The following is a 13513-nucleotide window of genomic DNA, read 5'->3' as shown; positions in this document are numbered from 1 at the left end:
CCAGCGCAAACAGTCTGGCTGCTAGCTAGCTCCCTTATTTCTGAGCTCTTGCTAAATCACAGATTAAGTGGTTTAAGGCATTCTTTGGGGCGTTTTACCCAAAGAAGGGGCCCCACAATTTACAGGGATTATATGCTGTGCTTTATATTTCGGTATGCACGTAAAGAGCCTGAGTCAGGGGGAGCGCAGCGTTGGCATGGCGGCATTATTGCCGCACAGGCGCTAATCCGGCCAGAAAGAGCAGGCAATGAAGCTAAGAGGGAGCTGGTCTCAAAACAAACAAGGCCATAGATCCCCAAACCTCCACTTAATCTAAATTCATAAGGTTTAGATTTGAACCAGGGGCCTGGAGATCAGCTACCGCTAAAGTGTCAGGGAGAAAGTGGCTAATCCAAGAATGCGGAAGGGAAAATTGTTCTTTGGTTTATGGAGATAGGTAGCGACAGAATCTGGCAGCCTCAAGTTCTCATCAGTTTTGCGAGTACGCCTTGCTCAAGGGTCGTGCTGGGATGGAAAATCATGAGACCAAAAAAATGTGATCTTGACTTAAATTATACCTATATGATGTGGATTATGCCAAAATAAAATGTACACACGAACAACAACGGCAACATTTTCCTTATTTTATATAAAAACAATATCATTTCGAAATAAATACACGGAAAGAGGTTAATAGTAGTGAACACAGAAAAGCGAATATAAGACTGATGGCACAAATGTTTCTCCAATTTGAGGTTACGTATGGAAGAAGTTCATCACCTACTGAAACGCACTTGTCAACACACACACACAGACATGTTAAAATATGACCCAAAATTTACATGACTAAAAATACTCACTTGAGGGAATGTTAAAAAAATAATTACTGATTTGGGGTTTCTAATGCTAAGCCATCAGTGAGGCGGGGGGCAGACGCAGAGACAGCCACAGATACATAACACCGCATATATAAATACACCAAATTAAATAGAGGAAAGAGACTGAATACTGAAAAATACTCATAAATTATCTAGACTGAACTATGGTGTAGAGATATGTCGTATAATAAGAGAAGATATGAAATCATTGGGTTCTGTTAACTTGCTACCTAGATGTTCTGGAGACAAAGGAAGCAAAAATAATTTATAAAGCACTCTTTTTTTCAGTTCATGATGAGGCACAGTTTTCAAATGGAATCGACCTACAGTAAAAAGATTCTCTCTGTGGTTTCCATGCAACGTCCAATCCCTTTAGTGGCACAGCCGTGTCTCAGTCGGTCCTGCTCCTGTTCCTCAAAAAGAGAAGATCCGTCTTTCGCTTTGAGTGTGTGCGCCGTCACAGCAAACGCCTTTAAATCCCACACACAGCGACAGTAGATCCAGTGAATATATAGTTGCATATGAGGAATTTAACAACACTTACACCTGCGTCACAAGCAAGTTAGTCTTTATGGTGGGGCTGGGGGATTGGAGGGGTTTAGTTAGTTTTAGATTTATAGCAGCATAACAACTCTGTACTGGTCTATTTACACACTGTGGGAGGAGAAACCAGTCTGTTCCTGTGTCAGTCAGTCAGGCCGAGGGAGGGAATGGTATCCACGGAACAGAAGGAAAAAAAAAGTGCTGTAAAAATATTGAGAATACTACTTCATCTGGCGCCGATGGGTCTCTCATCTTCTGGGCTGGTCACATCTGAGGAGGAAGAGAGGGTTGGGTCACAGGACGGTAAGATAAAGGCCAGAACACGCCAGGCTCGGGCTGGTGCAGAAACATATCGGGAACGCGGCAAAGGAATTGAGAAAAACAATTGAGAAAACAATTTGCTGCATATTTTTAGTCTGAGGCTTCATGAAACAGTGTCCTCATTTTCAGAGGCCACTAGGGGGCACTCTCTGCTCAAAAGTCTTTGAACAGCTTTGAACAACCATTTCAATGAATCATTTTTAAACTGAGAGCGTCCCCTGCTGAGCTCTGAAAATAAGGACACTGTTTCATGAAGCCTCATCAGCCCATCGCGACACATTTTTATACTTAAATCTGTTGTGGATGTTTTGGTTATGACATCACATTTTCCATTTAGGTGCTCCTGAAATTGGTGCAGTGAAAAATGTTTCTCATGTAAGAAGGTATATCTGTATCTGTGTTATTTGCATCAATATATTACATTTTTTCTGTCATTAATTAAAATACAATTAATTTCTAAAAAATATATTCGAAAAATTACCTGATATTTGTTTAAATAAAAAAAAATGTTTGGATAACTTGCATCAAATTGTGGTTAGTGTCCACTTATTGCCTTACAGAGGCAACACCATGGACTGGCATGCTTTTGAGGGAGGAAATCAGAGTACCGAGTGAAGACAAGCACAGAAAGTCAAACTCCACGTGAGAAAGAGAGTATTTATATGCCAAGAACTAATACAAAGTGTATTGCTAAAATGAAAATAAACAAATCATAACCTGCATAATGTCAGTTTGCAGTACTATCAGCCAGAAATACTACACGCTCCGCCATGTTCCTGGTTGACTGTCCCTCAAAATTGAACCTGTCTTGAACTTTAAATATGAACTAGCAGCTAGCACATCACCAAAAACAAAAAAAAAATCAGGTGCCAGGACGAATCCTGTGGTGACTAGTTTCCCTGGAGTTTCACTTGTTCATCCTCGAAGGCATTTCACAACAGTTTTTGTTACCGCATCCCAAAAATGTTGGACCGAAACACCATCCCATCCATGCCGTTGCATAATTGAGGCTGATATTATGCAGCTCCAAGTTTTCTTTGATCGACTTCCAAGAGTTTCTTCAGAGGTGTTTGTTTTGTTTCGGGAATTGATCCTTCTGGACGTTTGGGAAAAGCTAGTACGACGAGCTTCATTCACAGTCTCTAATTGACCTTATCTGCATGTTTTTGGTCTGCGGGAGGAAACTGTGGTGCCCACAGGAAACCCAAGAAGGAGGACGCGAGCGAGCAGGCAACGCGTAGCGTGAGGTTTAAAATTCGACGCCACCACAAGGTGTCAGTCCACTGCGAGCCACTACTTAAGAAAGTAAAAATGGACTTACTTGCAGGTCTTCTCGTTGAGCTCTAGTTGGCGATCTTTACAGTATTCGTCTGTGTGTTTGCATGAACACCGGCAGGTTACAGGATCCTGCACGAATAAACGCTTCCTCTTGTCTGTGCACGGCTCACAGACCCTGCGGACAGAGACGGAGAGCAGGTTATCATCAGCCCAGCGAGACCTGGTTACACTCGGGTCACAACCCTTTCAACGCTCCATTCCCTTCCAAAAAGACATCCCGCTGCCTTGACCCGTACGGCGGGCAGAGTTGCGCACCACCTCCCGCGGCGCAGGCAAATATACAAGCAGTAAAATTACCCGCCCGCACGCCCCCCGAACTCTCCCGCTTCGATTGGACCACTCGCAAGCTTGTTAGTTTAAGACATGCACGAGCAAAGCTGAGGCCTTCATGCAGTTCAGACAGGAGAGGATGGCAGGACAGACTGAAGAAGACTCGAGAGCCTGCTTGGAAAAAAAAGGGTTCATTTTATTGAGCGGCACCACCTTTTTTACAGACATCTGATGTCACAACAGAGAAGGATACACACGCTCTATACCAGGTAAGAAGAATAAAACAGTTACGTTGTGACACAAAAACAAGTTTACAACTCTCCCCGAGCCAAAACACAAAAGCAACCGATCACAATCGCCGCTACCGGCACGTTACATAAAAAGTACCAGCAGAGTTCACAAACCTGTTTGGGAAAGATGAAAGGAGAAAAAGAAGAGAAGACACAGCAAAGCAGCACAGACTCAACACAGATTATAATCCAGCGGATCCCAGAGCAGATACCAGATCAGAGCCATGCTGGTGGTGGACCTGTGACTCGCTGATCTGAGACCTGTTTATGCCCTCCAACTATCAGGTTCCTTGTGATGGCTGCTGTCAGAATTTTGTCCCGGTCTCATGGACGTTTACAGGCTGGTGAGCGTTTGTTTGTGAGTGGTACGATGGCATGTGGTGGTCATCGATAAAGCTGTTAAAATGTTAACATGGAACTGTCCCTCCACAATTTTTGCCGACGACAGAGCACAGTACAGTATCTTTAGTTGTCAACAGCATCGCAAAAACTGTTCTGAAACTATGTCACTATTTCAGGTCGACAGGTAAGGAAAGTTGAAGGAGCATTATTGCTCTTAATACAAGACTGACCTGTGTCATTAGCCACACCCACTAAGGAGAAGAAGTTGACGCATATTGATACAGGGTCCCGCCAAATATGGCAACATAATTTTGGATTCTCAGTGGGATCTGGGTCACACCCGCCTGAAATAAACCATTACCCTACGGCCCTGTAGGTTGGGTTGAAGGTGTTGCTACATTGTTATTGGGTCAGGAAAGATATTCACTAGAAATTTGATCAATCCAATGGCTTATTTAGGAACTACATTTAAATATTATTCTATTTATTTTCGGAAAAAAATGTTTGGATGGTCTAAATAAAAGTTGGATTTTTTCAACTTTAAACTTCAGTTTATTTTGAGTATCCTCTGTTACTTTTTAAATTAATATAAAAATTACCACACAAAAAAAACAAACTCGAAAAATGTATAATCTTGGCAAAACAAAATTTCTTGTGGATGCACTACGCTTCAGTAAGATTATCTGTATAATCTTGTCCAGAAAAAAAAAAAGATTCCCCCCCAAATGAACTATTACTGTAATTAAAATTACTGTTGATTCAATTGATCTACATAGATAATCTGAGAAAGCGTGTTTAAACGCAACTGATATGTATGATATTCTTATCAATACTGTTTTGTGGTGGATGAAAAGCAAATAGATTGGTGAAGAAAGTTTCGGAAAAATGTATTTCCGCCCACAATCACGACACAAGAGGCCACGAAATCCTGGAGGGACGGACACAGCTGACAACACACAGGCACATGACGTTCACAGAAGCAACATGCCGATCGACCAAAAAAAAAAAAAAATGGAATGGTGCAGATTAAAAGGGGCAAAAAAGCTCCTCCCAAATGAGCTTAGTAATGAGTAGCGCAACACTCAGGTGCAGGTAGGTGGAGAAGGCGGAGCTGACATACGCGTCGGCAATTGTTTTGTCGCGGCTTTTCTTTCGCTTTCTCTTTTGGCCTTTGGCCTTGCCTTTCCGGGATGTTCTGGAAGAGAGAGAGGAGAAGAAGGCAGAGGGACGCCTGAGAGAGTGGCGGGAGAGAGGAAATGAACTGTGGCGTGGCTGTGCTTCTAAACTTGCCCTCAATTAGCGCCAAGAATTACAGATTTATGGCAGCAAATTGCTGATGATTGGAATGGATTTGAAGCAGACAGAATGACAAGAATTACTAGTGAGGACTGATAAGACCAAAAAAAAAAAAAAAAAAAGCTGCTTAATGTTTTGCTTTCCCACAGTTAGCCTAATAATGACTATCAAATGTTCCAAGCCACAGAACAATGATCAAACTGTCCGAATACTCTGCAGACTATGTAAGCTTTTTATTGAAGTTGAGGTTTGGCTCGATACGCTCCTCTAAGATTTCCCAGATGAGCGGCGGACAATAAAGCTGGATCGCAACAAAACAGCATCTTCCCGTGTAAGTGGGTCAAACTCTTTGTAGCTTTAGAAGTGCGCAGGAGGAGCTTCTTGTAAATGCTGGCTGGCAGATACTGGAGACACCTGGAGGTTCATGTGTCCAAGCTGAAATATAGCCGACACATTCACTCTATTCCTGTATTTTAGGTGCTTCATTTTTAAGCACTGATATTAAAAAGCACCCTTCCCCTGTTGTATCAAACATGTATTTACATATATATATATATATATATATATAATTTTTTTAATTTTTTATTTTTTTATCAATGCTTACAAACAAAACACCAACAAGCACGGCAAGTGAACAGCGAATGTGTCGGCTGTGTTTTCAACTTTATACAGCCTGGACCACATCAGATGGACCTGCTCAGTAACCTGGCGGTGAGGGCAACGTTAGCAGCCCACTGACAGAAGATGAAGCTGTACCAGTCTAAAACACAGTTCACTGACCTTGCCGGCTATCAGCTTCAGGGCAGCACGCCACCGAAGTCCGGCCCATAAAACGGTTAAGAGAAGATTAAATAGGAGGTCTCCAAACGCAGTCTTATCTAAATGACTGACAACTCGACATAAAACCAAAATACAGGCACCCGGCAACGCACAGATAACGACGACTGTTCCTTTTAAGCGCTTTAACGACCCTGTCTTCTGCTGTTTGAGGCGGACTACAAAGAGTTCTTCAACAACTCTTATCTATGGCACAGCGACCAGTCACTGGGATCGAAACAGTAAAGGAACGACGGGAGGAATGTAAAGAGGCAGGAAACGGGTGAAGGACAGGTACGTGGGGGTCAATGACCTCTCAGAGTGTCACTCAACCACCTGCTGGTCTCCCTCCAGTTCATCACCCAGCAAAACCTCAGCCCGGGTTCAGTGAAGCAGCAAGGATTCAGATGGCCAGAAGGCAGAGTGGAATTAAGAATGAGATGCTGGAGGTCTGTTAATATAGAAGCGAGTGCAGCCACTTGGGAAAACAAAATCACTTTAGATTCCAACACCTGTAAGAAGCTATGATTTGGCCTTGCATCTTGTGGATTGTTTTAGAGATTCCATCAGGAAAAGCTCACTCAATCTTACCCTCCCTAGCCGTCTTGACTCTTCAGTCAAGTCATTATCTATAGACTGACAGCAGTGGGGTCCCCAAAACATCAAGGTGTGTGGTCACTGGGACATTCTAAAACTGATTTGATTTATTGTATCTGTGTTAGCCAGTGGACCTGAGGTATCATGCTCCTCTCTAGAGCTTTAGCAGCGCAGGAATTAGGTCCAGTTCGCTGGGATGTCTGCCCCATGTTGGGAAAATGCCTGGAGTTTTCTGTTGTTTTTGTCGACAGTCTACCATGTCGACAGACGCTAAGAGGACTGTAAAGGATCTACAATGTCATTTTTTGAGATTTAGGTGATTAAGTATAGCTGAAAATCGTCCACATCAATATTTTCAAATGGAAAATTGCTCCGATATTAAAGGAAATGTAGAAAAAGGGGAACATCCTGCTTCATTTAAGTTGAATGCTACTTACAATTCATCGGCATCTCAGTAAGATAAACTGTTAAATACTGAAAGCCACTTCTTCCCTACCATTGAGCATCTTATCAGCCAATCAAGTTCCCTTTTGTTGCTGCTCTGCATATACTCATTTTGTAAATACACTTTCACGCTCACTTCACAGGCTTAAAGTGATTTTAGTTTTCGTCAATGAATGCGTTTCACTTCCATTGTCTCATAGCAAATGTGGGGAAATGAAGAAGCAGAGTAGCAGAAGTCTCAGAACCATAACACCAAACCAGAGCCTTGTACATCCCACTACAGCCACAAACAAGCAGTACTCACTTTTCTCTCTGTTCTTTCACTTCTTTCCTCAACCTGCAGCAGAGAGGAAAAGAAACAGCTTTTAGATTACCTTCTTTACATAAACAGATAACCACATATCGATCTTTTCAAATCCCGAAACATGCTTGTGTTTTGGCAGGAGGGGTGATTAAACGGCTTTCACACATTTCGCACACTTGCACGCACATACACACACGTTCGCACAGGCCACACAAAGGGGTGTGTGCAATCGCTGATACTTGATGGTGAAAGAGTTTGCCAAAAGTGTTGGGAAACACCGAATGCTTCAAAAAGGTCATGGACTTGCAGCCGGTGAGTTCTCCATACAACTTCTCAGGATGTCTATAGGTGGAGTCTTGATCTAAACGTACTCTTCCTAATGCCACTTTTAAATGGACTCCATTGCAATTTCGGTTTTATATATTGGAAGACGTTGATCTGCCATTGAAAGGCAGGAAATGCATTTGCAATATTCACACAGGAAAACACTGCGGAGCTGAATGTGAACCAAAAGTTTGCGGCAAACTATATTTAAGTTAAATACTCACACAATATATTTTATTTAAGTGAGAAAATTCAGAACAAACGTTAACTGTTTAGCATCCTTTGTTTGTGTCTCTGGTTTCCGGAAAAACAGGTCATTGAGTGTGCGAAGGTACCGACGATTTGCCAACTATAAATGACAATCCGACATGTCTTCCTGCTGAGCTACTAACAGAAGCTTAACTAACCATTAAACGTGTCAACACAGTGTCCGAGCAGACACGGATTAAGTCGGACTCCAAGATGCAGTCACTTTATCCGTAACAAGACAGCAATCTACGCAACAGATTCCTCAGTTGGGAGTCAGTGGCGACTCAGATTCTGACTGGAAACTCCAACCAAACGGGAGGGATTTGAATCATTACAGTGCTGGGTTAACACCACAGCCCGTGACCCCAGTTTCTCCTGCTTGCTCACGTCCTCTTGCTTCAGTGGCTTGTGCTCTGAACCATACTCAAATGTTAGTCCTCGGCGATGAACGCACCTCTGCATGGTCTCCCCACCCCACCCTTTGACAGCTGCAACTTGTTATCAGCGCTATTATGTAGTACATGAGCACTCCTACATGTTAAGAAGACAACTCCTAAAATCCTCTTTCCACCGTCATGAAAGACAGTAGATGTCATTCAAACAAGTCATAGCATAGGTATTATGCAAATACCGCGGCGCTGATTCATCTCACCGTCAAATCTCCATTCACTTGCAAGGGGCAAGAAGAAAACTGCATTTACACGTTTCTCCTTCATTCTGCCAGTCAGTACGCCGCAGCTGTTGATTGATGGTTGCCGTTCTACTAGAAAACGATTATATTTGCTTCAGTGGGAAAATGAATAGCACCTTCAAATTCAATTTATGAATCATATGAGCGCTCTGCAGTTCATTAATCCATCACCGGGACTCCAGATCTTAAGAGTGCAAAAGTACTCAGCAGCGTCCCGAGCACATACAATGGTTTACTTATTTGTACGAGCCCAGATGAAAACGTAGCACAGCTTAGCTCGAGCCATTCACCTTCAACACTCACACCACCACAGGTCGCATCTGGGTTATTGCACTGGGCGAGGGAACGCCGGCCAAATCCTCGGTGATGTCGCAACACATCATATTTACAGTTTCAACAAATGCTCCGCTTATTATGCAATTCCATAAATAAATGAAAAAGGGCTTTCAAAACTCTTAGCTACAATTAAAATAATATTATTTCCTCAATGGAAGAAGAAATATTTATCCACTGGCAGGCACAACTGGTTACGGTAATGAGTTGGGAGAGTAAAGCAGAGGGTGGGAATCCAGTTGGTGCCCTGTGGCTTGAGAGCGTAATCTCAACGTAACACTAATTTGTTTTGCACCAGATGATTGTCTTTGGCGCGGCATGATCATGTTTAGCCACTGTCTGACTCAGCTAAATGTCAGGATAGTTATTAAAGATTCTGATAGAGAGGTGAGTTCAGGTGCGTCGGAAATTACGATATTAGCTCAAGCTCTGGTGGCAATATTTACTAAATTTACAATGTTTAACTATGGGAGTGTTGAGGTCATGCAGTAGTTAGAGGAATTAAATTCAGAATATTTTGGAAAGTGGCACATCAGTATTGCGTATAAAAATAAAGAAAGAAAGAAAGAAAGAAACATAAAATAAAATACATAAATAAAAATAACAAAAATATACATAAAAATAAATGTTCATTTTTTTAAATAACATCAACTATTAATGTGTTTAATAAATATAAAAATAAAAATGTAATAAATAAAGTCCCTGCTTTCTTTAGTCTGGGGCAAGATGACTTAAAATGGTTTTAAAATTTAATCGTGATTAATCAAAATGAATCAACTGATCCACGGATTAATCTGAGTTTGGGCAAACACTAAACAATCAAAAGATAAATAATACAAAAATACAAATAAAATAATATATGAAGAAATACATAAATTAACACAAAAAATTGTCTAACAATGGTGTTAAAAAAAAAAACATTTTAAATGAAAAAAGTTTAAAATATAGTGTACAAAATTAACACCATCATTACATTAATCGATTAGCAGTTCCATTTATTGACAAAATTACTTATTATCGATTCTAGTTTTCATATCCATTTTTAAGATGAATAATGATTCACGCTGAATCTGACTTCCGTCTGACAAATATGATAGCATGAGTGATGGTGGGGTTTCCATAGGAAAAAAAAAGAAGCATACATGTTACTATACTGATAAGAGGAGGAGAGCAGGAGAGATGCCGCAGGGCTGCGTGAGAGAGCTCAGCGTGAGTCTGCTGTGGATCTGCTCTGCGGTTTCTAAGTAGCCTGCATCATTACTGAGCGGACGATAACAGAAATGAGCCTCCGATAAGAATCAGTGACTGTTGGTGCTCCACTCAACACACACGGGAAATATTTTGTCAACAGTCCAGACAATATTGCAAAGTCATATCTGGGAGGAGAAATGGAGCCGAAGGAACATTAAAAATGAAGGGATTAATCTTTAGACATTATCTTGGAAATGCATTCTTGTATCCTCGCAAACATCTTTTATCTAGATTGGAGGTGAGATGTGCTGCCACAGTTGGGAGGGTTTCTCACTAAAGCTCTCTATTATGTGTCAGAATAAAGAGTGGGAGGTGGGGTTCGAGTCTCCTTGCCTTCACTTCTCACTCGGTGACGCACTTTGTGCTGCTCGAACATGAATAGAAGATACAACAGCAAATAAAACAAAATCCTTCACAGCCCCCTCAAAAAGTGGAAAACACACACACCGCTTTCCAGGTTCAGTCGAATGCCGTCAGATATGACAGAGGAGAGATTAAGAATAAATAATGGGAGATGTTTTAGAAACATTGGTTTATCTGTTTCTCGTCAGTCGCTGCCTCTTCAGGGCTGGGATGTAGCGCCTCGCTCACCGTTCAGTTCAAGTATGTGCAGAGTCATTTTAGATTCAAATATGTTTGACTTTCTCTAACCAGAGAATAGAAAGAAATGAATTGTTTTCCGACTCAAATATGAAGTGATCAGCAGCAAGCGTGTGGAAGCTTGGTACGGTTTTCTCGGTTTGTAATGTTCACATAAAGTGCCACCACCATCTGTGCCTGGACCACCTCAAATGTCACCTTTTCAATGAGGAGAAGTTGCAGCTCCTCATCTTATCTCAAAGGAAGATGCTAGCTCCCTGCCTGAGGAAATGATGTTTGATGTTAGGAGAACAGCGGTGCACATTGTACGTCCTTAACGGTCCTCCTTAAAAAGTGGAATCGCTCTTAAGGGAGAGCCAATATTGCAAGTGAAAGATGGGGTCAAAATCCCAGGCTGAAGTTCAGGGGAGACCAGGACTCTTTCCCAATCTAGTCCAGCCTTCTCCAGCTCAGATTTAGCCGTGCTGATCCTCATTCGTCTCACCCGCTAGTCAACCAACCAGTGAGTTCTGGAGGTCACAAACCAACAGCACCACAAGAAATACTGTAGAGATTCCTTAAAGGTCTATTGTATTCCGATAAGTGCAGGATCGACTTCCACAGTCAGAGCAGTTGGGTATCTGCTAACTTGAGTTTGCCTCTGTCTTGCCAGCCAACTCCAGATTGCATAAGAATCCCTCCTTGAGTGCCATCTAAGTTTGTGCGTTTTGTAGATAAGAAGCTGGAAGGAAATGTGAAATTTTTGAATGGAAGCCAAAGAAGCGAGAGGACGACACTGGAGTTAATGTTTAACTCGCCGACTCGTTCATGTCGTCATCGTTCCAAGAAGACGGGCTGTTGACTGTTAGAGGCGCTCCAACCTCAACAACATGACAGACAACTGGCGACTCTCGCAGCCAATCACAGCTGGTCGTAAGCAAGAGGCGGGTCAATTCAGGGAAGCTGTTCGTTCGTTCAGGGCATTGGAGAAAACTGTTGAACTTCACCAGACACCTTCTAGATTTTGCATGATCATAACTGAGTATGTACTCCACATAAAAGAGTAGAGAAGCTCTATGTCTTGTTACAATGAAAACTGCTGGTTAAAATCAGCATTGCAGTCCTGTTATTTGTAGCGTAATACATGAGGAACACAAATACTGCAATGACCGCCACATGTCTCCAGAGGAAAACAAAGGACTGAGCTGGCACAAAAGTTGAGCAAGGAGATGGAATGAGGATAACCAGCAGCAGAACTCGCTCCACCTTTCAGATCGCTCCTATGCAGATCAGGAGTTAATGTTAGATCTGCAGGGTTTTACATGAAAATGTCATGTTGGTTGACTTCGACGTGAGGTTGAATGAAAAATATTTTTGTTAACCTTGTTAACTATTAGATCAAGATATTTTGTTTTTATCAGCATAAATTTAGGCATCTCAGTTCTTCAATATTTAACTTATAATACAGTTTCCTCCAATTCATACATTTTTTTGCCACTGGCTGAGGAAATCAGATTCCAGTTCTGGTTATTAGCAGGACGCTGCAAGACCATTTGCAGTATATGAGCTCATTGAATTATGATCTTCAGGTGCACAAGATGTCACAGCTCACATTGCAAGCTCAATTTGTTGTGTTGTGTTGTGTGTGAGTGTGTGTGTTCAAGGTTTCTTACCTACACTCACATGCACTGTGTTCTGTGAAGCTCATAAATATATCACTTTGCTGTCGTTGGAGTTTTATTCTTTTTATCTGAAAAAGGCGACAAACAGACACAATCATTTATATTTTCAACAACATTCATGTGAAATATCTACAACATGAAGCAACATATACACCACAAATTATCCCCAAATCAAATGAAACACAGTCAAAGCAGATTTTTTTATATATATATTGGTTTTGTTTAGATATTTTATAGTGATTTTTGTGCTTAGATGATTATTAAGATAACAAAAGGGACATTTTGTATCATGGAAAAATAACTTTCGATTGGGAAATTATCCATTAACTCGCCATTATCAAGAACATTTACCAGGCAATTACAGAACCATTTCTGAAGGACGGTAGTTTTCCCTCAAATCGGAACGCACTGAGCATGACCTCATAATTCTTCCAAAGTAAAAACTCATGACTAACTATTTATGATTATTCCATCCAAATACGGTCATTTAAGTGTGTTAATGGTTAATATGACTTAATAATCCCCATAAAAGCGTTTGTGAAACAATTTGAAAGGTCAAACAGAAGAAAAGTCACATGATTTTTTTTTTAATTATTATTAATTCTCGAACCAAATTTAAAAGCTCGGATGTCTAAAGCAGCAAATTAGTTTAATAAAATAAGTAAGTTTTTATTCTCAAAGGCTAATCGGTGGTAAGTAAAGAAGAATGTCACTTACAAAAACTTACATTTTTGGGAGGTTAATGTCATTTTCATTGTCATTAAAATGTAATTGTGCTGTAAGGAATTGTGCTGTTGTATTTAGTACAGTGCATTAGTAATCATAAAATTTAACAGATGGGCCAAATTGGGTTACGATTACAAATCATTTTAAAGGATTTTATAGTATTGTTTTGTTACAATGAGAAATAATATAGAAATATACCAAAATATGTCAGTTCCGAACCAAAATAACGAAGTCATGACTATGAAAGAATAGAATAGAAC

At 41.0% G+C, this 13513-nt stretch overlaps 1 protein-coding gene across 5 annotated transcripts in view; it reads right to left on the bottom strand.

Moving 5' to 3' along the window:
* Positions 1 to 370: 370 nt before the first annotated feature.
* vegfab (vascular endothelial growth factor Ab) overlaps positions 371 to 13513 on the bottom strand; it is a 63813-nt gene continuing 50670 nt past the window's right edge. For 2 of the 5 annotated variants that reach the window (XM_053887476.1, XM_053887477.1), the window contains exons 6-10: positions 12519 to 12595; positions 7419 to 7451; positions 5082 to 5156; positions 3043 to 3174; positions 371 to 1670 (exon numbers count right to left, since the gene is read on the bottom strand). In XM_053887476.1, coding sequence (XP_053743451.1) covers positions 1649 to 1670; positions 3043 to 3174; positions 5082 to 5156; positions 7419 to 7451; positions 12519 to 12595 — 339 coding nt within the window. In that variant the 3' untranslated portion in view covers positions 371 to 1648. The other 3 variants (XM_053887473.1, XM_053887475.1, XM_053887474.1) reach the window with 3 other exon arrangements.

Source organism: Synchiropus splendidus, chromosome 15, assembly GCF_027744825.2.
Source record: "Synchiropus splendidus isolate RoL2022-P1 chromosome 15, RoL_Sspl_1.0, whole genome shotgun sequence".
NCBI lineage: Eukaryota > Metazoa > Chordata > Actinopteri > Syngnathiformes > Callionymidae > Synchiropus > Synchiropus splendidus.
Note: the sequence above shows the minus strand (reverse complement) of the source record. Positions and strands in the feature narration are given on the sequence as shown.